The sequence below is a fragment of the Tympanuchus pallidicinctus genome, unplaced genomic scaffold (assembly GCF_026119805.1).
Source record: "Tympanuchus pallidicinctus isolate F22 unplaced genomic scaffold, pur_lepc_1.0 scaffold13, whole genome shotgun sequence".
In the NCBI taxonomy this organism is placed as follows: Eukaryota; Metazoa; Chordata; class Aves; order Galliformes; family Phasianidae; genus Tympanuchus; species Tympanuchus pallidicinctus.
The window spans coordinates 16,788,061-16,811,906 of NW_026294648.1; the positions used below are offsets into that span (position 1 = coordinate 16,788,061).

General features: G+C 59.2%; 4 protein-coding genes across 12 annotated transcripts in view; 3 read left to right on the forward strand and 1 right to left on the reverse strand.

Annotated features, from left to right (window-relative positions):
* Positions 1 to 5,388, forward strand: part of NLGN3 (neuroligin 3) — a 30,024-nt gene extending 24,636 nt beyond the window's left edge. For all 4 annotated transcript variants that reach the window (XM_052673632.1, XM_052673633.1, XM_052673635.1 and 1 more), the window contains 2 exons: positions 1,976 to 2,765; positions 3,114 to 5,388. In XM_052673632.1, the coding sequence (XP_052529592.1) occupies positions 1,976 to 2,765; positions 3,114 to 3,951 (1,628 nt within the window). In that variant the 3' untranslated portion in view covers positions 3,952 to 5,388. The remainder of the gene's footprint in view (positions 1 to 1,975; positions 2,766 to 3,113) is intronic.
* Positions 5,389 to 8,033: 2,645 nt separating this feature from the next.
* GJB1 (gap junction protein beta 1) lies at positions 8,034 to 10,508 on the forward strand. Of its 2 annotated transcripts, none has more exons than XM_052673642.1 (2): positions 8,034 to 8,166; positions 9,512 to 10,508. In XM_052673642.1, exon 2 carries the CDS (start codon positions 9,524 to 9,526, stop codon positions 10,361 to 10,363), a length of 840 nt encoding a protein of 279 aa, XP_052529602.1. In that variant the 5' UTR covers positions 8,034 to 8,166; positions 9,512 to 9,523; the 3' UTR covers positions 10,364 to 10,508. The 2 variants fall into 2 exon arrangements, with proteins under 2 accessions (XP_052529602.1, XP_052529603.1); XM_052673643.1 differs by lacking the exon at positions 8,034 to 8,166 and adding an exon at positions 8,761 to 8,876.
* Positions 10,509 to 10,632: 124 nt separating this feature from the next.
* On the forward strand, positions 10,633 to 12,352 carry LOC128076213 (gap junction alpha-3 protein-like). The gene is made up of 2 exons (XM_052673641.1): positions 10,633 to 11,027; positions 11,239 to 12,352. The coding sequence occupies exon 2, from the start codon at positions 11,243 to 11,245 to the stop codon at positions 12,128 to 12,130; it is 888 nt and encodes a 295-aa protein (XP_052529601.1). The 5' UTR covers positions 10,633 to 11,027; positions 11,239 to 11,242; the 3' UTR covers positions 12,131 to 12,352.
* Positions 12,353 to 12,768: 416 nt separating this feature from the next.
* The window catches only part of ZMYM3 (zinc finger MYM-type containing 3), a 30,360-nt gene continuing 19,282 nt past the window's right edge, over positions 12,769 to 23,846 (reverse strand). For all 5 annotated transcript variants that reach the window (XM_052673630.1, XM_052673629.1, XM_052673628.1 and 2 more), the window contains 12 exons: positions 20,673 to 20,731; positions 19,980 to 20,148; positions 19,243 to 19,358; positions 18,897 to 19,071; positions 18,212 to 18,358; positions 17,303 to 17,406; positions 16,739 to 16,907; positions 16,467 to 16,618; positions 15,925 to 16,039; positions 14,743 to 14,997; positions 14,536 to 14,653; positions 12,769 to 14,158 (listed from right to left, as the gene is read on the reverse strand). In XM_052673630.1, the coding sequence (XP_052529590.1) occupies positions 13,960 to 14,158; positions 14,536 to 14,653; positions 14,743 to 14,997; positions 15,925 to 16,039; positions 16,467 to 16,618; positions 16,739 to 16,907; positions 17,303 to 17,406; positions 18,212 to 18,358; positions 18,897 to 19,071; positions 19,243 to 19,358; positions 19,980 to 20,148; positions 20,673 to 20,731 (1,778 nt within the window). In that variant the 3' untranslated portion in view covers positions 12,769 to 13,959. The remainder of the gene's footprint in view (positions 14,159 to 14,535; positions 14,654 to 14,742; positions 14,998 to 15,924; positions 16,040 to 16,466; positions 16,619 to 16,738; positions 16,908 to 17,302; positions 17,407 to 18,211; positions 18,359 to 18,896; positions 19,072 to 19,242; positions 19,359 to 19,979; positions 20,149 to 20,672; positions 20,732 to 23,846) is intronic.

Consider the following 23,846-nt stretch of genomic DNA (forward strand, 5'->3'; position numbering starts at 1 on the left):
TCCACCTCCATGCAGGGGACACTCTGTGGCTCAAGGACTCATGTGTGGCCATGCTATCCTCATGGATGAGTACCTGGGGTTCCACAAGCCCTCCTGCACATGCATGGGTACATGGGGCAGTGAATACACCAGTCTTTTGCAGCCTGAAAGCTCCTACACAGAGAGAAGGGTTTTCTCTGACCAAACTGAGTTGGAGATGCAGCTGGCAGCACAGAGAGAGGCTGGTGGATTGGGGAACCCAGCAATTACTTCCCCAGAACAACTGCAGCTGCTTGCTGGCTTTCCCTCCATGGTTGAAGAGCCCAGCGCAGCACTTTCTGGGTGACACCAGGCTTTCTGCCACTAAACCCTGTGTCTGCATGCTGTGTCCTTTGCATCACATTGGTGCTGGGCACCTGGCTCCTTCATTGCCTTGGCTATGAACGCAGCGAGGAGGGAGGGGAGGCGCTGATGCTGCAGCCAGAACTGCATCAGAACAAATGGACACAGAACGCCCTCATCCCGCCCCGCTCCAGGGCACCCATCTCCCCAGGGCCATCTCTGCAGCGCAGCAGGGAAGCCACACTGAGACTCAGCCTGGAGACCAGGCGGGTTTGTTTTTATCGGATCAAAATAAAACACGTAGTGATCAAGAGCTATTAATGAAGCAGCTAATTTGTGCCTGCTCTGCCAGGCGCGGCGAGAGGCAGACATGGGAGGCTGGTGCTGTGCACGCTGCGTCTGGCTGCCGGGAAGACCCACAGCTCCCCTGCCAGCCCTGTTGCTTGCTAGCAGGTGGATTCTCTGCCAAGAAGCAAAGAGCTGCTTCTCTCCTCCAACAAAGGTGTGGGGAGGGGGGGTCTGTCATCTTGGTGGGAAATGGCCAGTGCCCAGTGGGCAGCACACTGATGGCAGGGTCAATAGCTGCTGCTGTAGGGAGTGTCTGTAAAGAGGATCCTCACCTTGGAGGCACCCAGCGAGGCTTGGGGAACCCTTAGATCAGCTGCTCCATGGTGGGCGATGGTGAAGAGCATGCAAGCCCACGGTCAGACTCAGGCTTGTAGGCTGGGCACTGCTTTCTAGGGCACTGGGAGGTGACAAACAGAGCTTGTGACTTCTCTTTGTCCCAGCGCGTGGGACTGTACGTCAGGTACTTGGCAGAGCAAGGACTGTGCGTGCGGACAGCTATGGGCACTGTGGCTGATAGCCAGGATCCTCCCAGCACTGCTGCTGCAGGAAGGAACACGCTCCCTGCAAAGCTGCGTGGGTCCAGGTGTGCAGCCGGGTCTCCTGCAGCACTCCGAGCTCAGCCATGCCCCGTGCCCTGCACCACACATGAAATGGAATCTGGCAGCCGTCGAGTGCCAGGGTTCAGCAAGGCACAGGGGTGCAAGAGAGGGCTGGCCAGAGAGCAGAGACCACAGGGTGCACCCCGAGCTCGGCCGCCTCGCACCGCCCCGGAGGCTCCGCTTCCTCACAGCCCTTTGTATTCCGAGCACAAGCGCCATTGACATGGGGCTGGAGCCCAGCCACACATTCCTCCGCCTGGGCCAGGGCCTTTGTGGCCCCGCTTTCCAGGGCGAAAGTCCACTCCCTCTGTGTTCCCAGTGGCAGAAAGGCCCTCTTTGTGCATCTGGCAGCGTGCTCCCGCGGGGCCGGATTGGCACCAAGCAGCCCCAGCTGGGCAGGAAGTGGCAGGGAGGGGGGTGAGGGGGACCCTGACAAAGCAGCGGGTGGGACATGCAGGGTTAAGTGTCCCCGAGCAGGGATTAACCCTCCCGCTGCTGCTGCATGGTCCCATCCAGGCTGGGAGATGACAGCAGCGTGTGATGGCGGAGATGGAGCGTGGTGTTCAGCCAGCCGTGGCTGTGACACAGCCATGAATGGCCCCACGAGATGCTGGGACCTCCCCACGAGATGCCTGCCATGGGAGCACAGCACCCCATTGCAGCCTCGGGGTGTTGGAGCGTCTCTGAGCTCCTTGCTTCTCTTGCAGGTCTCTTCCAGAGAGCCATCATCCAGAGTGGCTCCGCGCTCTCCAGCTGGGCGGTGAACTACCAGCCCGTCAAGTACACCAGCATGCTGGCAGACAAGGTGGGCTGCAACGTGCTGGACACGGTGGACATGGTGGACTGCCTGCGGCAGAAGAGCGCCAAGGAGTTGGTGGAACAAGACATCCAGCCGGCCCGCTACCACGTGGCCTTTGGGCCGGTCATCGATGGGGACGTGATCCCAGATGACCCAGAGATCCTGATGGAGCAGGGCGAGTTCCTCAATTACGACATCATGCTGGGTGTCAACCAAGGCGAAGGGCTGAAGTTCGTGGAGGGCGTGGTGGACCCCGAGGATGGCGTTTCGGGCAGCGACTTTGACTACTCGGTCTCCAACTTTGTAGACAATCTGTATGGCTACCCCGAGGGCAAGGACACCCTGCGAGAAACCATCAAGTTCATGTACACAGACTGGGCCGACAGGGACAACCCCGAGACGCGCCGCAAGACCCTGGTGGCCCTCTTCACTGACCACCAGTGGGTGGAGCCATCAGTGGTGACAGCCGACCTGCACGCCCGCTACGGCTCCCCAACCTACTTCTACGCCTTCTACCACCACTGCCAGAGCCTGATGAAGCCCGCGTGGTCCGACGCGGCCCACGGGGATGAGGTGCCTTACGTGTTTGGGATCCCCATGATCGGCCCCACAGACCTCTTTCCCTGCAACTTCTCTAAGAACGATGTCATGCTCAGTGCTGTGGTGATGACCTACTGGACCAACTTTGCCAAGACAGGGTGAGCGAGGCAGGGTGGGAAGCGGTCTGCACTTGAGTGAGGGGTGGCAGGGTGGCACTGAGTCCCCTGTCCCTGGAGATCCGTGGGCTTGGCTCCTCGTGCTCCTGCCTTGGGCAGGGCGATCGTGACCTGGCATGGCTGTAGCCAGCGTCAGCCCAGGACAGGGCTCCAGCCACAGCTGAGAGCAGGGGTGTGGGAGCAATTTGGTCACGGTTATCACGGGTGAGGCTCAACTCAGGGTTTGGGTTGCTGCCCATCTGTGCCTCCCTTTGTTTATCACCCCTGGCTCTTTCACCTCGCCTCTCTGGCTCTGCCGGGTGCTAGCTCTGTTTTGTCTGTGTCTCGCAGGGACCCCAACAAGCCCGTCCCACAGGACACCAAGTTCATCCACACCAAGGCCAACAGGTTTGAGGAGGTGGCCTGGTCCAAGTACAACCCCCGCGACCAGCTGTACCTGCACATCGGGCTGAAGCCGCGGGTGCGCGACCACTACCGAGCCACCAAGGTGGCTTTCTGGAAGCACCTGGTCCCCCACCTGTACAACCTGCACGACATGTTCCACTACACCTCCACCACCACCAAAGTGCCGCCGCCCGACACCACGCAGAACTCCCACATCACCCGCCGGCCCAACGGCAAGATCTGGACCACCAAGCGCCCCGCCATCTCACCCGCCTACAACAGCGAGAACGGGAAGGAGAAGTGGAGCCCGGAGCAGGAGGCGGGCACCCTGCTCGAGAGCCCCCGCGACTACTCCACCGAGCTGAGCGTCACCATCGCCGTGGGCGCCTCGCTCCTCTTCCTCAACGTCTTGGCCTTCGCCGCCCTCTACTACCGCAAGGACAAGCGGCGGCAGGACACGCACCGGCAGCCCAGCCCGCAGCGCGGCGCCGCCAACGACATTGCCCACGCGCCCGACGAGGAGATGCCATCCCTGCAGGCCGGCCAGGCGCACCACGAGTGCGAGGCCGTGCCGCCCCACGACACCCTGCGCCTCGCCGCCCTGCCCGACTACACGCTGACGCTGCGCCGCTCCCCGGACGACATCCCGCTCATGACGCCCAACACCATCACCATGATCCCCAACTCGCTGGTGGGGCTGCAGACCCTGCACCCCTACAACACCTTCGCCGCCGGTTTCAACAGCACGGGGCTCCCGCACTCACACTCCACCACCAGGGTATAGCTGCCCGCGGCCGGCGCACACCCATGCACGCACGCACACGCACTCGGCAGACACTGGCAGAGGGACCGGCGGGAGCCCCCCGGGACAGACAGACAGACGGACGGGTGGCACACACGGACGGTGTGACACCAAGCCCAAACCTGCGGGCGCTGCGCACCGCCGGCCGCCACGCTTCCCTCGGCGCTTTCTTTCATTCCTTTCTAACTTTGAGAAGTGCTTCAACTCTCCGGCTCCCGGCAGGAGGGCCCCACTGGTGCACCGGGGCTGTGCCCCCCGATGGGGACACGGCGGCACCCGCGCCCACCGAGCACCCCGAGACGGGCGAGCGGCGGCGCCGGGTATCCCTCTTGGAGGAGGTTTGGCATCCAGAGCGCCGTGGATGAGGCTCCGTCACTGTGCCATGGTGCTAAGGGCAGAGGCAGCAGGCAGGGACCCGGCCTCGCGCTGGGTGCGGGCGCTGGGAGCCGGGGAGCCGCCCCGCGATGGAGACGTGGCACCTCTGCCCCCTCTTTGCGCTGCAGAGAATCTCTTTTGTGTCAGTCGTTTCTCTTTGCAGAGACGTTTTTTAAAGCAGATCTTTAGTTCTTTACACACTAACGGAGTCGCCGCGTTTTGTCCTTTGTAAAGATTTTAAACCAAGTGTTCTTGATATAAAATAAAAAGCCAGTTAGAAGAACCCCAGCGTGTGTGCGCGGTGCCGGCCCTGACGCGGCCCCACAGCCCCAGTACCCGTGCACGGGGCCAGCGGGCACCAGGCACCAGGCAGGGCCCTGCCTGCCGCGCTGCGAGGCCGCGCTCTTTTGTATTTTTGATATTCTCCCTCCTCTGTCACCCGTGCCCACGGATCTCAGCCAAAAAGCCCAATCCAGGGCCCAGCCACGGGCGCCCCACAGCCCCTCAGCCCCATCCCAGCCCCCAGTCCAGTGCCACTCTCAGCCCTCTGCGGGGTCGCCCAGTGGGGTTGGATGCGCGCTGCCAAAACGCAGCCACCCACAGCCACCCTGCCCTGCTCCCCACCTCGCCACCACCCCGTGCAGGGTGTGCCACTGGGGACAGGGCACCCGCCCCGGGGCTGGGGCACCCGCAGAGCCGGCGATGGCCGCAGGTAGTGGGGAGCTTAGGGCTGGATGTGGGGAAGGAGCTACCCGGGAGCAGTGAGGGCAGGGGTTGGTTTGGCCCCCAGCGTGGTCACCGTGAGCACAGGAGGGGACGGGTCCTGTGTCCCCGCAGGGATGCCACCCTCAGCCTCGGTCCGGCTGGCAGACGCTGCCCGCACTGGCAGCCGTGACGCATCGGTGCCGGCTGACCCCACACAGCCCCACATGGCCCCACACAGCCTTGGTTTGGGGTGAGGGTGCTGGTTGGAGAATGTATTTATACCCTGTCACCCGCTCAGAGTAACAAATTCCAAATAAAACAGAAGTGATATTTTTAATAGTGGTGTGTCTTGCCTCTCCTTGAAACGTGCAGGGGGTGGATCACAGGGATGCCCCAACCTGGGGGTCCCCATGGTCCCGGCACCCACCTGGGCAGGGGTGTCACCTGTCCCCTGATGCCACTGGGGGCACGGTAGGGTCCCCGCATGTCCCAGCCCTTCTGGGTCCCTGTGGCATTGAGGTCCTGTGCAGGACCTCGCCCACTCCATAGGTGTCCCACAGTGTCCCCTCCCGCCCTGCCCAGCCCTGCTCCCCTCCCCCTGCTTGCCGATCAGAAATCTGCTGGTTTCATTGCTTTTTAAGGTAATTTCCACTGGAGTCGCCATGGCAACCAGGCATGGGGGCCTGAATCGCCTCCAGGCAGCGCAGCAGAAGAGCCGGGCCGACGGCTGGGGCTGGGGGGGACCAGGGGGAGGCAGGCGGTGCTGCATGGGTGCTGCTTTGGGGAGTCCTCATCCTGCAGCCAGCACGAGGCAGAGGCACCCAGGGACAGGTGACCCTTTGCCATGGGGTTGGCGTAGGGATGCTCCGCTGGTATCCTTCCCCACCCCAAATCCTGGCCCTTCAGCCCCCACTCAGCACTGCCCCGATCTCAGCGCCCTCTGCTCAGACCCACCCAGCTCTCCCATCGAATGCCGCCTTCAGCGCCAGCTGCAGGAGAACTGGGATGGATGGAAACCTTGGAAACCCACACTGGTCCAAGGGGGACGGGTTGCCATGGCGATGCCATCGCTCCGCAGCACAGCTCCAGCACAGCCCCACTCACTGCAGTGCAGGCAGTGGAGCCGGCGCTGCCCAGGGGATGGCAGCCCACCCCAAAGACCCCAAGGACAACGCCAGCTGCCCGCCCTGCAATCCCCTGCACGGGGTGGAGAGGCAGGTTCTTGCCCCACAACAGGAGCTCTCTCTGTATTCTGTGCCCCATTCCTTGCTGTCCCCATGGACCATCACGGCCACCCCAGCAGGACCCTGGGTGCAAGGTGGTGACTGGCAACATGCTGCCATTAAGATCCTGCTTCTGCCATCTTCCCCAGCCTGCTGCCATCTGCTCTGGGCGTCCCCACCATCAGCAGAGAGCGGACACCGCATCCCTGAGAACACACGTGGTCAACATCCGTGTGAGGACACAGGATATCTCCAGCTCCGGGGATGTGGTTGGAGCTGCAGGCATAGAGAAGCAGAAATAAACTGAACTGCGATGGCAGCGAGGCATGGAGAGGGCACGAGAGGCCACTGTGTGTCCGTGATGCTCCAGGAGCCACCGCCTGTGGGAGTGCAGCAGCATTGCTGTGTCCTGGTCCTGGTCCAGGTCCCCACCCCCCCAGCTTAGGGCCCAGCCACACAGCGCACCCACTGCTCCACCAGCACTGTGTTCCCCTGACCTCGCTCTGCAGCACAAAGCATTTCTGTGCTGTCTGCACCCTTCCTGGCACAGCAGACTCCAACGAGGGGGATCTGCCTCCTTGGGGAGTCCGTGATGCCATCACTTCAGCTCTGACAGCACTGCCCGGCTCCACTGCGCGTCGGTGATGGTTGGACACGGATTCCCTCTGTGACGCTCTGACCCCACGGCAGCAGCACTGCGTCAGCGCGGCCCTGCAGCCGGGTGCCGTCCCAGCACAACGCCTCTCCCGTACCCACAGCCTCACACATCACCACCGTGCTGCCAACCTCAGGATTGGCGTCACCACCCGTGAGCCCACGTCCGCTCCCTGCGGCCAAGGGCCGGTCCTGCCCTCGGAGTACAGCCTGTCCCTGCACGAGGGCTTTGCACAATGTTTTTGCTGCTGTACAAAGGGCAGCAGCTGCTGATGGCACCAACACGTCCCCACTTGACACGCTCTGTCCTGGGGTCACCGCTCGCAGTTCTCCACCCCCACCCCAAGCCTCACTCCCACCTCCACCTCCATCCACATTCCCATCTTCATCTTCATCCCCATGCCATCCCCATTCCTACTCTAATCCTCACCTCATTCCATCCCATCTCATTACTATTCTAATCCTCACCTCATTCAATTCCATCCCCATCCCCATCCAATTCCCATTCCCATTCTCATTCTCACCCTCATTCCCGTTCCTGTCTCCACCCCACTCCACCCCACCCCTCCCCACTCCTTCCCCATCCTTCCCCATCCCCATCCCTATCCCTACCCCTACCCAAATCCCCATCCCATCTCCTTTCCCATTCCGACCCATCCCGGCCCCGCAGCGCCCTCTGCCGCCGCAGTTCCGTCTCCCAGCGCGGTGTAGCGCTGGGTGCAGTGCTGACTCAGCCCCTTATGGGGGACGGCCGCCCCTCCCCGCCCTCAGCCCCATCCCGGGCCCCGCAGCCCCGCGTCGCTTCCACCCCAGTGCCCCTTCGGCCCCTTCGCCGTTTCCCATCTCTTCGACGGGACCTTGGAGCGGCCGCTCCGCCAGTTAATGGTTGACAGAGGCTGTTTGTTTTTCCCCTCTGCGCTTTTTCCCATTAAATTTGGGTGTCGGGAACGACCAACGACGCCCGGAGCTGCTCCGTGGGGGTGTGCGGAGCCCCGTGTCCCCCGCCCGGCAGCGCACGGCTCGCGGAGGGAACGATAGGACGGGCCGGGGCCGTGGGGCGGTGCGTTGACCCCAAGGCACGGCGAGGGGAACGGGACACACCTGCGGCGCTGGAAAAGAGCAGCGGAGCGATTTGGGAGGGGTGGGCGGCGACCGGGGCGGTATAAAGTCCAGGGTGCAGCTCCGAACGCTGCGTCGGGAGGTGTGCGGGACCGAGAGCTTCCGCCGTCCCGTCGGCGAGGTGGGTACCGCGGGGGGGACCCGGGGCTCGGCCGCAAGGAGCGCTCGGCATCGGGGCTGCGGGGCTGGCACACGGAGGGCACCGCCGCGCTGTCCCCGCCTTCCTCCCCACCGTGCCACGTCCGTGCCTGGCCCTGAGCTGGAGCCGTGCCACGCGTGCCGCTCCGTGTCTGGGGCTGGTGGAAGACACGGGGACCCCTTTTCTCTGTGCACGGGAAGGCACGGATGGCACCATTCCCGGCCCCGCTGTGCCATCGCTGCCGCACGGAGACGCGGCTCGGCTTAGTCCCGTGTCCCCAGCACGTGGCTGCACTCGGTGCTCGCCGTTCGGGGAGGTGACCGTCCCCACTGCCACGTCCCGCCCGCCGTACTCAGGTGGCTGCCGACCCGGAGACCCCCCCGGTGGCGGCGGAGGAGCCACATCCGTGCTGGGCGCGGGGCGAGGTGGGAGCGGGGACGCAGCACACAGGGACTTTGTTTGGCCGGGGTGGGCGGAAGTCGGGGCGTTGGATCTGAATGCTAAAGTGTGTTGTTCAGGAGCCCATAAAGGCCCCATTGTATGCAAATAGTTTATAAAGCAGCATATGACTTCCAGTGCAGGGCAGTGGTGGACAGAGACGAGGGCAGGCGGAGCAGAGCTCTGCTGCAGGAGACATGAGACCTTAGAGGGGCCTTTGGGGGCAGCTCAGCAGGACTCTTCCTCACTGCCAGGTATGCGCTGGGGTGGCTCCCAGCCCTGTGCCTGGGTGCAGAGCAGCCCCCGTGCTGCTCCGTGCTGGCATTCAGGGTGCGTAGGGCAAGGCAGGGCTGGGGCAGGAGGAGGGTGGTACTGCAGGGCTGCAATCCCAGGGCTGGGGGTCCCCAGCTGTGCTCTAGGATTGTTGTGGGAGTGGGCAGAGCTCAGTACTGGGTGTGGGTGGGGGTCTGGGAACGTCATCCCCACCCTGTGCAGCACCTGGGGGTGGGGAGGAGGGCAGGAGGATGGCACTGAGCCACAATGGGACAGAAAGGTCAGCTCTGCTCCCGCATGGGGCAGAGGCCCTGCAGCAGCTCCTGGCTGCACGCTAGGAGCCCTTTGACCTTCTGCTATGGGGCTGGGCTGGGGGCAGGGGACGGCAGAGCTGTGGGGCAGAGTGCTGCCCTGAGCTGTGTCAGCAGCTCCTGTCCTGCCGTCTGTCCTGCCGTCACGCTGTCTGTCCATCCATCCTGCTCTCTGTCTGCCCTGCCCACCACCCTCAGCTCTGCGGTGGCCACTTGCTCCCATGTCCCCCACCACCGACCACCGTGGTGGCTCTCAGCCGGGGTCCGGCCCTCTCCTAACGCCGCTTCTCGTTGCTCCCTGCCAGGCGTGAGGAGCCATGAACTGGGCCGGCCTCTACGCGGTGCTGAGCGGGGTGAACCGCCACTCCACGGCCATCGGGCGCATCTGGCTCTCCGTCATCTTCATCTTCAGGATCATGGTGCTGGTGGTGGCAGCCGAGAGCGTCTGGGGGGACGAGAAGTCCGCCTTCACCTGCAACACGCAGCAGCCAGGCTGCAACAGCGTCTGCTACGACCACTTCTTCCCCATCTCGCACATCCGCCTGTGGGCCCTGCAGCTCATCCTGGTCACCACGCCGGCCCTGCTGGTGGCCATGCACGTGGCCTACCAGCAGCATCAGGAGAAGAAGCTGCTGATGATGACGGGCCACGGGGACGCCAAGCACCTGGAGGAGGTGAAGAAGCACAAGATGCGCATCGCGGGATCGCTGTGGTGGACGTACGTCTGCAGCGTGGTCTTCAGGCTGCTCTTCGAGGCCGTCTTCATGTACCTCTTCTACATGATCTACCCCGGCTACCAGATGGTGCGGCTGGTCAAGTGCGAGGCTTATCCCTGCCCCAACACGGTGGATTGCTTCGTCTCGCGGCCCACCGAGAAGACCATCTTCACCGTCTTCATGCTGGTCACCTCCAGCGTCTGCATCGTGCTCAACATGGCCGAGTTGGTCTACTTGGTGGTGCGGGCCTGTGCGCGCCGCAGCCGACACAACTCCAACCCTTCCTCGGGGAAAAGCTCTTTCTACGGCCACAAGCTTTCCTCTGAGTACAAGCAGAACGAGATCAACCAGCTGCTGACGGAGCAGGACGGATCCCTCAAGGACATGCTGCGCCGCAACCCCAGCCTGCAGGAGAAGGGCGACCGCTGCTCTGCGTGTTGAGCCCCACGCCGCCCCACAGCCCCGGGGGGGGCGCACGCTGCCCTCATGTTTTGTGTTGCACGCCCGGTGCCGGCCCTCCTGGACAGCGGGGATGGGGAGGGCAGGGCAGCCGCTGCGTGCTCGGGCCATTAAATGTCCATTCTCAGGTGCTGCCTTCCTGCTTTGTGCTCGGGGTGGGGATGCGGTGCCAGCGTGGGGTGCCTATCCCTGAGCAGAGAGGAGCAGTTCTGGTTGCACCCAGGCTACTGCTGCCCCATGTGCAGGGCTGCCCAGCCCCATACCTGGGGGTTTGGAGGGCCGCGGTCCCCAGGTGCAGTTGTGGTTGCGGTCACGGTGTCCCAGCAGCGCGCGTGTGGGAGTGGTGACCCTCTGATGGCATTGAGCACCAGCCCCTGCAGCCCCACAGTATATTTAGAAAAGTGCCCAGACCAAAAATAGAGGGGAAATTTTTCCCCCAGTGGCTGCTTCATCTGCCAATCACAAAAAAAAGCCAATGGAGCCTGCAGCTGCATCACGAACCGCTAACCTTCTGCCCACCATCGGGTGGACGGACGGACAGCCGGAGCCGGGTAGACCTGTCCGCACTGTGAGCGCTGGGGAAACGGCTTTGGAGCATCCCACACCACTCTGGTGACAGCGTGGGAGCAGCCACGTACCTGCGACGGTGAGGGGTCCCCGTGCAGGCGGTGTCCCCATGGCAGCCGTGCCCACACCACTGCTGGGGCTGCTCCCGCCAGAAGCTGCCCACACCGGGTCAGGGGGTTTGGGGTGCATGAAGTGGGGGCAGCCCCAGTGCAGGTCCCTGCATGCCCACCCTGGGGATGGGGCTGCGGTCGGGCACGCGTGTGTGCGTCTGTAACGTGGCTGTCTTGCAGCGCCATGGGGGACTGGAGCCTGCTGGGGCGGCTGCTGGAGAACGCCCAGGAGCACTCCACGGTGGTGGGGAAGGTTTGGCTCACCGTCCTCTTCGTTTTCCGCATCCTGGTGCTGGGGGCAGCTGCAGAACGGGTGTGGGGTGATGAGCTGGCCGGCTTCTCCTGTGACACGCAGCAGCCCGGCTGCCAGAACGCCTGCTATGACAGCACCTTCCCCATCTCCCACCTGCGCTTCTGGGTCCTGCAGATCATCTTCGTCTCCACCCCCAGCCTGGTGTACCTGGGCCACATCCTGCACCTGGTGCACTTGGAGGAGAAGGCGCAGCAGCAGGCGGCAGCGCGGGGTGGCGGCGGGGCCCGGAGGCAGCAGAGAAAACCCCGGATCCCAGCACGGGACACTCAGGGCCGGGTCCACATGCGTGGGGCCATCCTGAGGACGTACGTCTGCAGCGTTGTCTTCAAGGCTCTCTTCGAGATGGGCTTCATAGCAGGGCAGTATGCCTTGTATGGGCTTGAGCTGAAGCCCCTCTACACCTGCGGCCGCTGGCCCTGCCCCAACACCGTCAACTGCTACATCTCCCGGCCCACCGAGAAGACCATCTTCATCCTCTTCATGCTGGGGGTGGCCTGCGTGTCTCTGCTGCTCAACCTGGTGGAGATCTACCACCTGGGCCTCACCAAGTGCCAGCAGCGGCCAGGTCCCAGATCCCGCATCCTGCCTGGCCCTGGTGGCCTTGCAGGGTCCCACAGTGCCCACTTCACCTTGCCTGGTGGTGGCGACCCCACGGATGCCAGCAGACCACACCTGGCACCTCTGGGGAAGGCTGGTGCGTGGCTGGGGGTGGCCAGTGGGTCCCGTGGGAAGGCGCGGGCAGCGGACCTGGCAGTGTGAAGGCAGCTGGTGCCTGCTGGGATGCTCAGGGATGGACGATGCGTGGGCTGCCGTGCTGTGGTGGCCACAGCTGTGGTTCCCATCTCCAGGCCTGTGGCACAGACCCCACGGCCAGCATGAGCTGAGCATGGCTCGGGAGCAGCAGGATCAGCCGGTGCAGAGGCAAACCCCACTACCCCAACCATGAGCCCTGAGGAGCAAATAAACACCCACTGCACCTCACTTGACTCCTGCTCTGCCCGTGGGCACTGTGGCATTGCTGCCTGAACATCCATCTCATGCATGACCCCAACGGCTGGGGAAGGGCCACCACCATTGCTGGGCTGTAGTTCTGTGGGTGGGGAGCAGGCAGGACGGGCAGCACAGCAAGGGAGGGACGGAGAGGAGATGCATGGTGGCAGCTCTCCTTCCCCAGGGCCGTGATCTGGCTGCAGGGACATGCTGAGCTGGGATCACCCACTGCTGAGGGGACAAGGGCCCTTTTGCCCAACAGAGCCACGCAGCACATTTGGGAGAGGCCGAGCCCAGGGAAGGGAGGATCCCAGCCCCACAGACAAGCTCCCTGTTTGGGGCTGCGGCTGAGCAAGGGGCTGCATGCCAGTGCCCACCCCTTGCTTGGGGAAAGCAGGGGCAGCCAGCAATTTTCTGCAACTTTATTTGAAATGAATGGTTTCCAGAGACACAGGGTTAGTCCTAACGCCCTGTTATCACTACAACAAGACTGGTGAGTGGCTCACTCTCCACATGGACACAGAGAACAGAGGGCCCCAGGCCAAGGCCCAGAACAATATATACAGGCTCAACAAACAGTGCTGAGACCCATGTACAGCTCAGGAAAACCAACCAGAACACAAGGAGGGGCAGGAGGCAGCAGGGAACAGCACAGCAGGAGCCCAGCCCGCTCTGGGCAGGGCACTAGGGCCCTGCAACTTTGGGAGGGAGGAGAGGCCAAGCAGATCCCCTCACTTCTGCCAGAGGCTGCCTGAGCCTGGAGCAGAGCAGAGGGACCCACTACTGCCACCAGCACCCCAGCCAGCTTGCAATGCTGGTGGCACCTCGCCCTGTGTAGGGGGGCTACATCAGGAATGGGGACAGTGGGGAGGGAAGGGCAGCACTGGCACAGACCCGTGTCAGTCAGTTTTCTGCCGACTCAGAAAACATTGACAAAATTGAGGGAGACGACCCAGCTGGGCCTCTGACCCCACGTTCCAGCACCAACTTCATCTGCTCCCAACAGCCAGCCCTGGCCAACCCCCAACCCTGGAAACAACTCTTCCCCTATGCAACAGCTCACGCTCTGCCGGCGGTCCTTCCCTGCTGCCCTGAAAACACTGTCCCACTGCAGCAGAGCTACCGTTCCTGCCGTGCCACGTGCAGCTTCTGTGAGCTGATGCCAAAGGAAGGGGGGAATTTAAAAGCCTCAGAGCCTGCTGGTCCCAGGCAGCACTCTGCCGTATTGTGCGGTTCCTGCCTCAGGGCAGAGGGAGAAGGGATTACTGTCAGAGCTGGGGGTAGGGGCTGCAGCCCTGGGGAGCGGGAGGATGGGGAAGAAAAGGGGCCACCACCCTGGTGGCTTTGCCACCTCTGTGCTGCAGGGGCTGGCCCCAGGGAAGATGGCCCACCTGGCACGGGACAGGGCTGAGCGCAGGCGCCACGTAGGTAAGAAAGGCCTGTTACGAGCAGGATGAGATGTCTCGAGTCCAGTAACAATGTGGGGACAGCACTGCCGCAGTCCCGGCCCCACGCTGTGCTGCACGGCCCCCAAAACAGGAGTCACGGAGATGAGGTGTCCAAGGCTGGAGCAGAACGAGCCCAGCAGCACCCTGTGCTTAGTCCATATCATCCTCCACGCTGCTGAGCCGGCTGTGCTCCTCGTAGATCTCCCTCACCACCAGGATGCGGTTCAGCATGCTTTCCAGCATGCTCCTGTCCATGGGGATGACTGAATACCAAAGCGGGGACTCGGCGATGCACGACCTCTCAGGCTGCAGGTAGAAGATGTCGTTGCGGTTCCGCATACTCTCAGGACTGTAAGGAGAAAGGAAAGTGAGACCTAGGACATCAACAGCAGGGACTCAGAAGGCCTGGCTCGCCCTCTCGATTATCAAGGAGGGCTCAAGTGTCTCATCTTCTGGGCTAGACAAGGCCATGCACTGTAGTCCTCACTCCAAAGCAAGCTCCCTAACCAATGCGCCATACACCCCTCCATGTCTTTCAAGAAATAAGGAATGAAAGCAGACAGAGAGAAGCGTTCTCTCCATCACAGTCTACAGCAGTGCAGACCCTGGTCAAGGCATAACGCTGATGGAAGAACGTGCAGAGAGCAGCAGCTAGTCCACTGGGTCTCCCTGAAACTGAGAGGTGGCCCCAAAACAACACAAGCCTCTGATCCAGAAAAGCCTCACCATTTAGAGAGGTAAAACTCGTAGAACTTGACGGGGCATCGAAGCGGGTTCATCTTGTTCTCCCGCTGCTCCAACATTGGCATCTCCTCCTCACGCTTCCTCTTTCCAGTGCTACCATCTGCAAAGGCGGGATAGGGGTAGGATCACAGCTGGGACACGACAGAGAAGGCAGGGAGAGGGACAAAGAGATGTTCTGTCAGACCCTACCTCGGCCTTTCTTCTGCTTGGCAGGAGCGCAGTAGCGGATGCTCACCATCTTCGTGACGCCACGGGCTGTGGTGCACTTGCGAGACTGCCGCACTACGTTGGTGAAGGAGAGCTGCATGTGCTCCTCCGCCGTCTGCAGCCCAAAGAACTTCGTGTTGAAGAACATAAGGGTGTTAAGGAGCACAAAGGGTGAGTAAACGCCCAGCTGCTTGCACTCCCAGAGGTGCTCCTCCTCGACACGTGAGAAGACTGTGTCTGTAATACAGAGGAAGAACCAGGTCAACACCCACAGTGGCCTCGTGTTCTTTCAGGAGGGAACTAGAACAATGTGCCTGCCAGCAGTGGCTGGGAGCCAGCCCCACGCATCTGAAGAACGTGGGCCTGGAGCAATCCCTTCCCCTCCGAGTTCAACTCGGTGCTGACACTTCACAATGCCTGCCTTCCCATGAGGTTCCTCCTCCGGAGCCATTGGTGGACCCTAACCCTGCCCATTCCACAGCACAGGTAAATCTCAGCCCAGAATCCCAATAAATCCTAACAGCTCATCCCCACAGATGGCCACGAAGTGGACTCCAAGTCAGTGCTCCCCTCACTACGTGAGATAATAGAAAAGCCAGCCCCTCTCCAGACACACAGGTCTGGAGCCAAAGGCTTCTGCCTGGAACAGCCATCATGCAGAAGAGAAGCTACAGCAACTACCTGTTTATTGCAGGGAAGGAAGCCCAGATTGTGGCATCATGGAAAGCCTCTGCAAAGTTCTGCTCACAAGGTGTTATGACAGCAACCATGGCCAACGTTCATAACAGTGTGCAGGGCTTTCTGACAGAGTGGGAAGGGAAGGACATGGGCCACCACACCTGCTGGTTTGGTATCCTCTTTCCCAAAGGGTTCGGACACCACTGAAATTCACTATTGTAAAGGTTAGAACTGCTCCAAGAAACAAATGAGCCACACTCTGCTCCCAGCCAGCCTGACTCTGGGAAACAAAGTTGCTGAGGCATAAACCAGATTGGCTCTGCTGTCAGTATGGGTCAGGATGACCCTAAAACGCAGTGGAACAGCACTGCCTGTGCCAAGAAAGAAGACTGAGGCTGGAGGAATGCAAACAGACTGGAGGATCCAAGGCAAAAAGCATAAATGGGTTATGTGTGTGGTAAGTCAAGGTAATATGGAGACACGTACTGTTTGGTAAGACTGTGGGTTGCCAGCCACTCAGGGACTTGTTCAGCTCCTGCACGAAGGTCAGGTAGTAAAGGTCTGTAAATATATTCACCATACGATTGTTCTCAAGCAGGTACTAGAAAGAACAGAACACACAGTCAAGAGAGACAGGGGTACCTGGTGCAAACCCTTCCCATAAAGGCCAGGACACACACAGAGCCCAGGATTGCACAGGCAGAGTTGCAGAGCAGATGCTTAGCTATAGGCATCTACTCCTGAAAACCATGAGAAACTGCACGACATCACAAAGCAGAGTTGATGAATGAGAAGGGACTGAGGCTGAATTTGGAGACTTCACTCAGCCTTCCTCTAGGATGTGCTCCTTGGGTGCAAGGACAGGGAATGCCTGTCAGCTCCCACTGGGCTCAGGAACGAAGACCGAACCAGGCAGGTTGCTGTCGTAGGTCTCCAGAAGGCAAAATAAAGGGTAAGAAAACCCCCCCACCAGATGTGACCCCCAGGTCTGGCTGCAAAGGAAGGGAGGACAAGCAGCCTTCCCTCACCTGCTGGATGCCAAGGCAAAGGTAATAGATGCTGTCTGGTTCGTAGCGCTCTCCATTGGGCCGCGTTATTTCCTTGACAAACTGAGCCAGGCCATAGTTGAGTTCAGCTGCTGTGCAGGCCAGGATGTCTTCTTTGATCCTAATGGGCTTGGCTGTGGAAACAAACACCGCAGCCTCAGACAACATCCTGCAAGGCGAGAAGCACCTCGAGGGGCTGGGATCAGCTGCTGGGAGGTGCCTGCCGCTCCGCCCCGCACAGACAGGACACTTACGGCCAAAGCGCAGCTCCTCTCCCTTGCTGCTCTCTCCCCCTGCATATTTGGCTTGCACCCAGGACTTCCAGGCATTCACACCATAGGAGTAGTTGAGTGCTGTGCAGCTGGGCTGACTGCTCATTGAGTCCCGGGAACAGCTTTCAGAGAGCACCAGGCGCTTCTGTCCCTGCAGAGAGGTGCACTGTGAGATGAGGCATGTACCTGGGACAGATGCAAGATTCCCAGCTGCTCCTCAGACCTGCTGGCAGCTAGTTCCCTCCCAGTGTGCCTGTGCCAATGCCAGCAGGCATCCTTCTGCTGACAGCCAAGCTAACAAGATCCATTAGTTATGAGGACCACAGGCAGGGAAGAGGCCAGCTCTCACACGGCATGTTGCATTCAGGGCTGCTCCATAGTAACAGGAACATATTTCCATTCAGAGAGTGGCCCACAGGCCAGGTATGCTCTGAAGGGAGGGAGTACAGCCTCCCCAGCACACCTCACCTCAGACTGTGTCCCAGATGGCAACTCCCACTTCAAATCCACAAGGCTTTGAGCAGGCAGCACCCACTAACAGCTCACCTTTCGGACAGCACGAGGCAGCTCCTGCTCTGTGGACACATCTTCGGGGCCCACCAGCCCACAGTCAAAGAGGAAATCTACACTGGGGTTGATGTATAGAGGATCTGAAAGGAAACACAGGAATAAGAGATCAGCTGAGACACCTCATCCTGTCCCCAGCAGAGAAAACAGGCAGGCATCTAAGGCAAGTTGCCATTCTGGTCTGGTTCTTACAGCCAGCTGTAGAGGGAACATGCAGCCTAAAACCCTGTGCCCACCACTTCTGCCTGGCACAGACATTTAGCCACAGCCCAACAAAGGAAACACGATCACCTGCCAGACTTGCAAAATTTCTCAGGCTAACCAGAACCAAACATCTGGAATATCTTTCATGCCTTCATTCCAGGCCAGCAGTGGTGACAGTCTGGCACAAGTACCCCAATTCTCTGTCTTCTGCTGCTACTATACTGCCTCAGCACTGCTGAGCATGTCCGCTCCTTCTTCCCAACCTTCTGCCCTCTGACAAACACACACAGCAATTCTGCCATTTCCCAAAATGTCATGCACTGTCCAGGCCTCTCTTGGGCTTCGCTGGATCGTCTGCAATCATTATCTGTAAGCACACTATCACCTTTGCCCTACACTCGGTGCTGTTAGAATCAGCTTCTCATTCTCCCTTTCCTGCAGACCTACGTCCTCGGGAGGTCAGTTAGTCAGAAAACACAGACTTGTTCAAAAGTGGTGGTCTCACCCCTGCTGCGAGCAGTCATCTGCAAGACCCTCAGCTCCTGGCCTCAAGCAGGGTCAGTCAGAGGGCATGGGGAGGTAAGTTCACACAGGTCTTAATGCTGCTGGCAAAGGTGGGCTGAGGGCAGCAGGACCCTGCTGCAGCATGAGCAGCCCCACATGCCTGCTTCACCTAGCTCTTACTCTTAGGGAAGTCAGCCTCCAGGTCCTGGCCTGGCTCATCGAGGACGTTTGCCATCTTGACAGCCATAGCCAACACATCGTCCCTTGCCGGTCCAAACAGATCACAGTCCTCCAGGAGACCCTCTGCGCTCTGGTTACTCACCAGGTCTGCAATGCAAAAGCAGATGAGAAACATAACTTTCAAAAAACTGTTTTGTCTCATGATAACTGGAAAATGAAGTCAGGCTCCCTAGGGCACAGTCCTGTGCTCACATCAGCACCACAACAACTGCGCCGCCCAGCTCTCCCTGCACAGCAAGAAACTAGACCTCCGTCCTCACCCAGACACAGCCCCAGTCACCGGGGCTTGAGGAATGCAGCCCCCAGCTAAAAAGACCTGTGAGGTCAGGACTGTTAGCCTTCTGGTTGGGGAGCTACTTTAGGTAAGAGCCTGAACAGCCTTGTGAATAAATCAGTGAATGTGTGCCAAGAGCGGCAACCCCAAAGCAGACGGTGGCAGGCACTGCTCCTTGCTGCAGTTCTCCCCTCCTGGTACTTCCTCAGCAGCAGCTGAGGGCTTGCTCCACTCTGCTCCTTCTCAAAGGCTTTGGAGGAGCTGCAGTCCGGGCAGATGTTCCAGTTTCAGGAGCACGTAAACCTTGGCAATGCCAGCCATCAGGTCAGCCCGAGCCACGGCAGAACCTACCGCACAGGTCCGAGGAGGCTTTGTCCAGTTCCTCAGCCTCTGCAATCATCTCTGCCATGGCCAGGATGTCAGCCTCTAGAGGATTGGAGGGGATCTTCACCTTCAGCTCCTCAATTGTCTCCACAATCTTATCTGCGCTCTCCAGTGTGGTGGGTAGAAACATTGGCACAGGCACCTGTTGACAGCAGCACACCAGGCAGAGATCAGATGTGCTGTGCTCACACAGGGTTCCGGTTCAGCCAACTGCTGGGTAAGCAGAGGCAGCAGAAGAGGACAGAGAAGCAGGAAAACTACAGCAAGGCAGGACTGAGACAGAGAACACAAGCAGGTGAAGTGTGTCGCTTACCGGGACAGGCATGGAGAAAGGCACAGGTACTTTCTGGCAGTACATATGCATAGGCACAGGCACGAAGATCGGGACTGGGATTGGCAACACAATCACCTGGGGCTTCCAGTCAGCCTCTGACAAGAGCAAAAGTACATCAGTGACCTTGCTCCCAGCAGCTCCTCCACCCAGCCTAGCTATGCACAGCCATGCCCACACAGCCAACCACACAGCACCACAGCCCCTCCAGACATCAGCATCTGACTTACAGGCAGAGCTGAAGCAGCAGCAGCAAGCCAGTTAGTTCTGCAGGAGAAACCTGCCTCAGCAAGTGGTGCAAGCCCTGCTCTTATTTGATCCTACTGAGAGATCTAATTACTTTGTATATGCTAGAGGCATACATGCACGCAATGACACAGTGCATTCACAGAGCATTCACAGTGGAACCTGCTGGACAGACAGCTCCTCAGGCAAGCTGAAGGTCTCTGGAAGAAAAGGAGCTGCCTCACATACTGTAAGAGAGGTGGATTCAAGCTGCAGTGCTCCTTTTGTTGCTCATGGAAATGGACTCCCAACCTCCATCCAAGGCTGTGCATGCCTCGCACGCCCCTGACACTCCCTCAGCATGATGCCAAACGTTCAGCAGTTCTATAGAGTGTTTCAAGCTGGATTCATATCCAGTCTGGAGTAGAGACAGGCAACCTTCCTTTCCAAAATGCCCCTTTAATCCTGCAGTTAGTTGTGTCTTACTGTCCTACCTGTCTGACATCCTTTGGACTTCATTTCTACTTTGCAGGAAACACCCCGGTTCTGCATCAGTGGTTTGCACATGGCAGCTTTGTTCTTCCGAGGGGTGGCTGGAACTGGAGGGGGTGGGGGAGGCGGCGCGGCTGGAGACATGTGGGCTGAGGAGGTCTTTGATGACAACTGAGGAAATGCAGAAAGTAGGAGGTTGGTGTCCACTGAAAGCAGCACTGCCTCTTTTCAACCACTGGTTCAGCCTCCTGGAGCCTGGCAGCCCACAGCACACATGTACATGTTCCCAGAGTTACATCTGGCCAATGGGCTGCCAAGCTGACGGTGGCAGGGAACAAACCCACATGGGATCTCTACAGTCAGCAGGAAGTTTGGCACTGGTGAGCAGCAGGGAGTGCAGTGGGACAGTGGCTATGCCCAAGCACAGGTGAGCACTGTGCAAAGTGGAGCCAGCACACAGCGACAGACTGCTCTGGTGTCCATGCTTCATTCCCGGGCAACGGTCACCCATCCCCCTCTCAGGAGATGTGCTGATGTTGCCCTGCTCAGAAGCTCATATCAGCTCCCACTGCCCAGGCCACTACCATTAAAACACAGTGGTAACAGGAGAATTAGATCTCCACAGACAATTGCAGACCTGAGTGAGGGCAGCCCCCTCGTGCTATCTAGCAAATTCCTATCTCCAGCAGCCTTACCGTGTTAGTCTCTGCCTTCTGATGGGAAGAAGCGGGTGGTTTTGTTTCTGAAGACTGACCTGTAAGAGAAAGCGATGCCTCTTAGTTCAAGAGCTCCTCGGCTAACAGGTCCCACTGCTGGGACTGGAGGTGGCAGCAGCCACAGGCCACAGGGCAGTGACAGGCTCCCCAGAAACTGCTCCTGGCCACTCCAGGAACAGTCAGTCATTCCAAAAATCTCTCGCCCTAGCACCTTAGAAAATGCTACAACTCCACAATCAAGTCATTGCCGTGTCAATCTGTGTTCCCTTGTGGTCCACCCCATCCCCATCACAGCAGGTCAGGAGAAATCCCAGCCCCTTGTAGAGAGAGGATGCCAGGGCTCTATTCCCAGCTCTGCCTACCGGCTTGCTGTACCGAGCCATGGCCCCTCCCTGTGCCTCCATCTCCCTGCCACAGTACCTTGGCAAAGTGCTTCGAGATCCCTGGGAAGAAGGTGACAGGGCTAATAGCAGTTACAAGGTATCCCAGAAAGTACAGAAACGGCTTTGCCCAGCATTAGAGATGCAAAAGAGCAGGGATTGCCAGCAGATAAGAGGCGTCCCTGGCAGACACTACTCTCAGATGGTGACAGTATCATCCTTGCTAAGATGATAATTCCAGCTCACCTGCTTTGCAGAGCACCCACACCCATCTCAAAGGCTGCTGAGCTAAAAGAGCACCTTCATCCAAGCCTCCCGTGAACCCTGGTTACCTGTGTGGCTGAGAAAAAGAGCTGCCTTCTACAGCACTGACCCACCATGGGCCGCGTGTGAAGGAGGCACCTGCAAGGAAAGCAGCAGGTCAGAGCACCCACACGGAGCAGCAGCTCCACTTGCACCTCCTACAGATCGGCCCCCAGGCAAGATCCAGACTCCCCAAGGACCAACACACAGGTATTTGCAGCTGTGCAGCTCCCAAGAATCCCAGGAGCTTTGCTCTTCAGCAAACAGAGGTGCAGCAAAGCCCGTTTGGTGACTGCCACAGAGGGCACAGCTAAGTTCCCATCCAAGGAAGCTATCCAGCCCACAGCGAGGCATTCGGCCACGGGATGTGCAACCATCTCAGTGGGTGCAAGAGTTCCCCATGACCCTCCCAAAGTGAATGGGCAGCAAGTTTAGGTGGGAAACATGGATGGCTTGGATGGAGAAAGACAAGCTGCGGAGTAGAGCAAAAGCAGAGTCTTTGCTATAATACAATCAAAGCAAAGGTCAATGTCCCACAGGATGAAGATTTAGCTCTATGGGAAACAAGAAAACCCTCCCACCACAAAGCTCCACACGCTGCACGTCCAGGCTCTCAAGAAAGCTGAGGCTTGGTTTTCACTCTCAGAACAGCAGCAAGGAGCTGCCATGGATAAACTGCACCAGGCATGACTTCCTCTGCAGCTAGACGACCCTATACAGAACCAGTTTCCTTTGGAAGCCTCTGGGCACAGTTCTGTGGCAGGAGCTCCTCAATCACTTGTTCCACACATACTGTTCTGAGCAAAGGAGTGGCCACTCTTTTTGTTAGTAAGCTCCCTGAGGATCACCAGGCAGACAGAACTGCTGGAATTAATGGTTTTAGGTAAAAAAAGCAAGCGGTCAGCAGCAATGCCCAAGATGGACCTAAAATCCAAGCAGTCCCTTGCAAGCTTGCAACACTGCTGCCAGGTGCACAGAAGACCCTGGCTGGACCAAGCAGAAGCTGTTCCTCACCAGCACTGACAAGCTGCTCCTCCTGAAACACCCTGCCCAGCCTGCTGGGCTGGAAAGCTCTGTGTAAGCACCTAGCAGCTCTGGCTCCAGCACCAGTGCCTTCCAGTGCAAACTGACCAGTACACCGCAGTCCCAGGACAAAGCTGTCCATACCTTTCCCACAGCTGGCAGAGGACAGGCATACAAGAACGTAGAAGACTCAGTGCCACCAGCAGCACTTGCACTTTGGCTTTTACCAAGCCTGGAGATTGTGCTCAGCCGAGCACTCAGTGCTACCAAAGGGCATTTCCTTGCTTGCCCTGCGTCCTCTGCCTCACAGGCGCACAGAAAGGCAGCACGGGGAAGGGCAATGCACCAAGTGCTCAACAGCAAAGTTCCTGGGGGCCTCTAGAGACGTGATGGAGGGTGGTGGTCAGGTCCTGGCAATTGGTGGAGGTGGAGAGGGTACTCAAGAGTCTTGTGGTCCATGTCTCCAAGAGGCAAGGGCCAAATGGCATGAACTAGATGCTTCCCTTGGCAGGCAGTGGCTTGCTTGCTGTGCCTGTGTTCCCACAGCAGCGTTACTGATGCCTCACAGGTAAGATGCCTTGAAAGCAGGGGACAAATCAAACAGCAACGCTAAGGCTGTAAAATCACGTGGTGAGCTACAAGAGATGGTAAGCTCAATGCCTCCTCCTCCACCGGGGCAGCAGGACAGTGCCCCATCAAGCAGTCTTTCTCTGGACACCCCAGTGCCAGCTGAAACCATCAGTTTTTTGTCCAGGTCACCTCAGTTGTTGCCACTTGAGCTGTCACCTCACACGGTGCTTTACAGAGCGTGGCTCCTGGAAGACAGGTTGGGACTCCCCTGGCTGGAGGAACTGTCTGCTCCTGGCAGAGCAGCTCTGCTTTGCTCTCGAAGCAGTTCTGACATCCAGGGTTTCCCCCATCTTGCGATTTGCCAACTGCTGTCAGAAGAGAGGCCTCAAGAAGAACCTGAAGATGGAGAATGAGGTCTCTCAAGGGAAGGTCCTCCTCTTGGTTTCCCCTCCTCAGTGCACCCTAGTCAGGGTTTTACACCTCGTGAAATCCCAGGGGACTGCAAAGCCCTGAGCCTGCAATACTGGTATCAGTTGAAGCCTGATGAACTGAAGGAAGTCACATCACAAACTGCAGGCATTCTGTTAACTAGATCAAACAGATCACCTAGAAGATCGTGGCCTCTGAAAGACCAAGCAGAATGAAACTACACGAGCGTCCAAGGGCCATGCGATGTCTTGTCACTGTCACTATGAGCACCTTCCATCCTGAGGGACCCCAAAGCACTTTGCAATCTTCTGTGAGCAATTGGCTCAAGTTAACGATAGGAAATGAGGCAACAGGCAGTGAAAATCTCCTCTCCAGCTGGAACTCCATGGATGCAGAATGGGGTTATCCAGGACAGGGGTTGGCAATTCCCCAAAGCTGCAGCAACCTT

Bases quoted from the DNA above. Each gene is read 5' to 3' on its own strand.
- GJB1 (XM_052673642.1), top strand. From the start codon at position 9,524: ATGAACTGGGCCGGCCTCTACGCGGTGCTGAGCGGGGTGAACCGCCAC.
- LOC128076213 (XM_052673641.1), top strand. From the start codon at position 11,243: ATGGGGGACTGGAGCCTGCTGGGGCGGCTGCTGGAGAACGCCCAGGAG.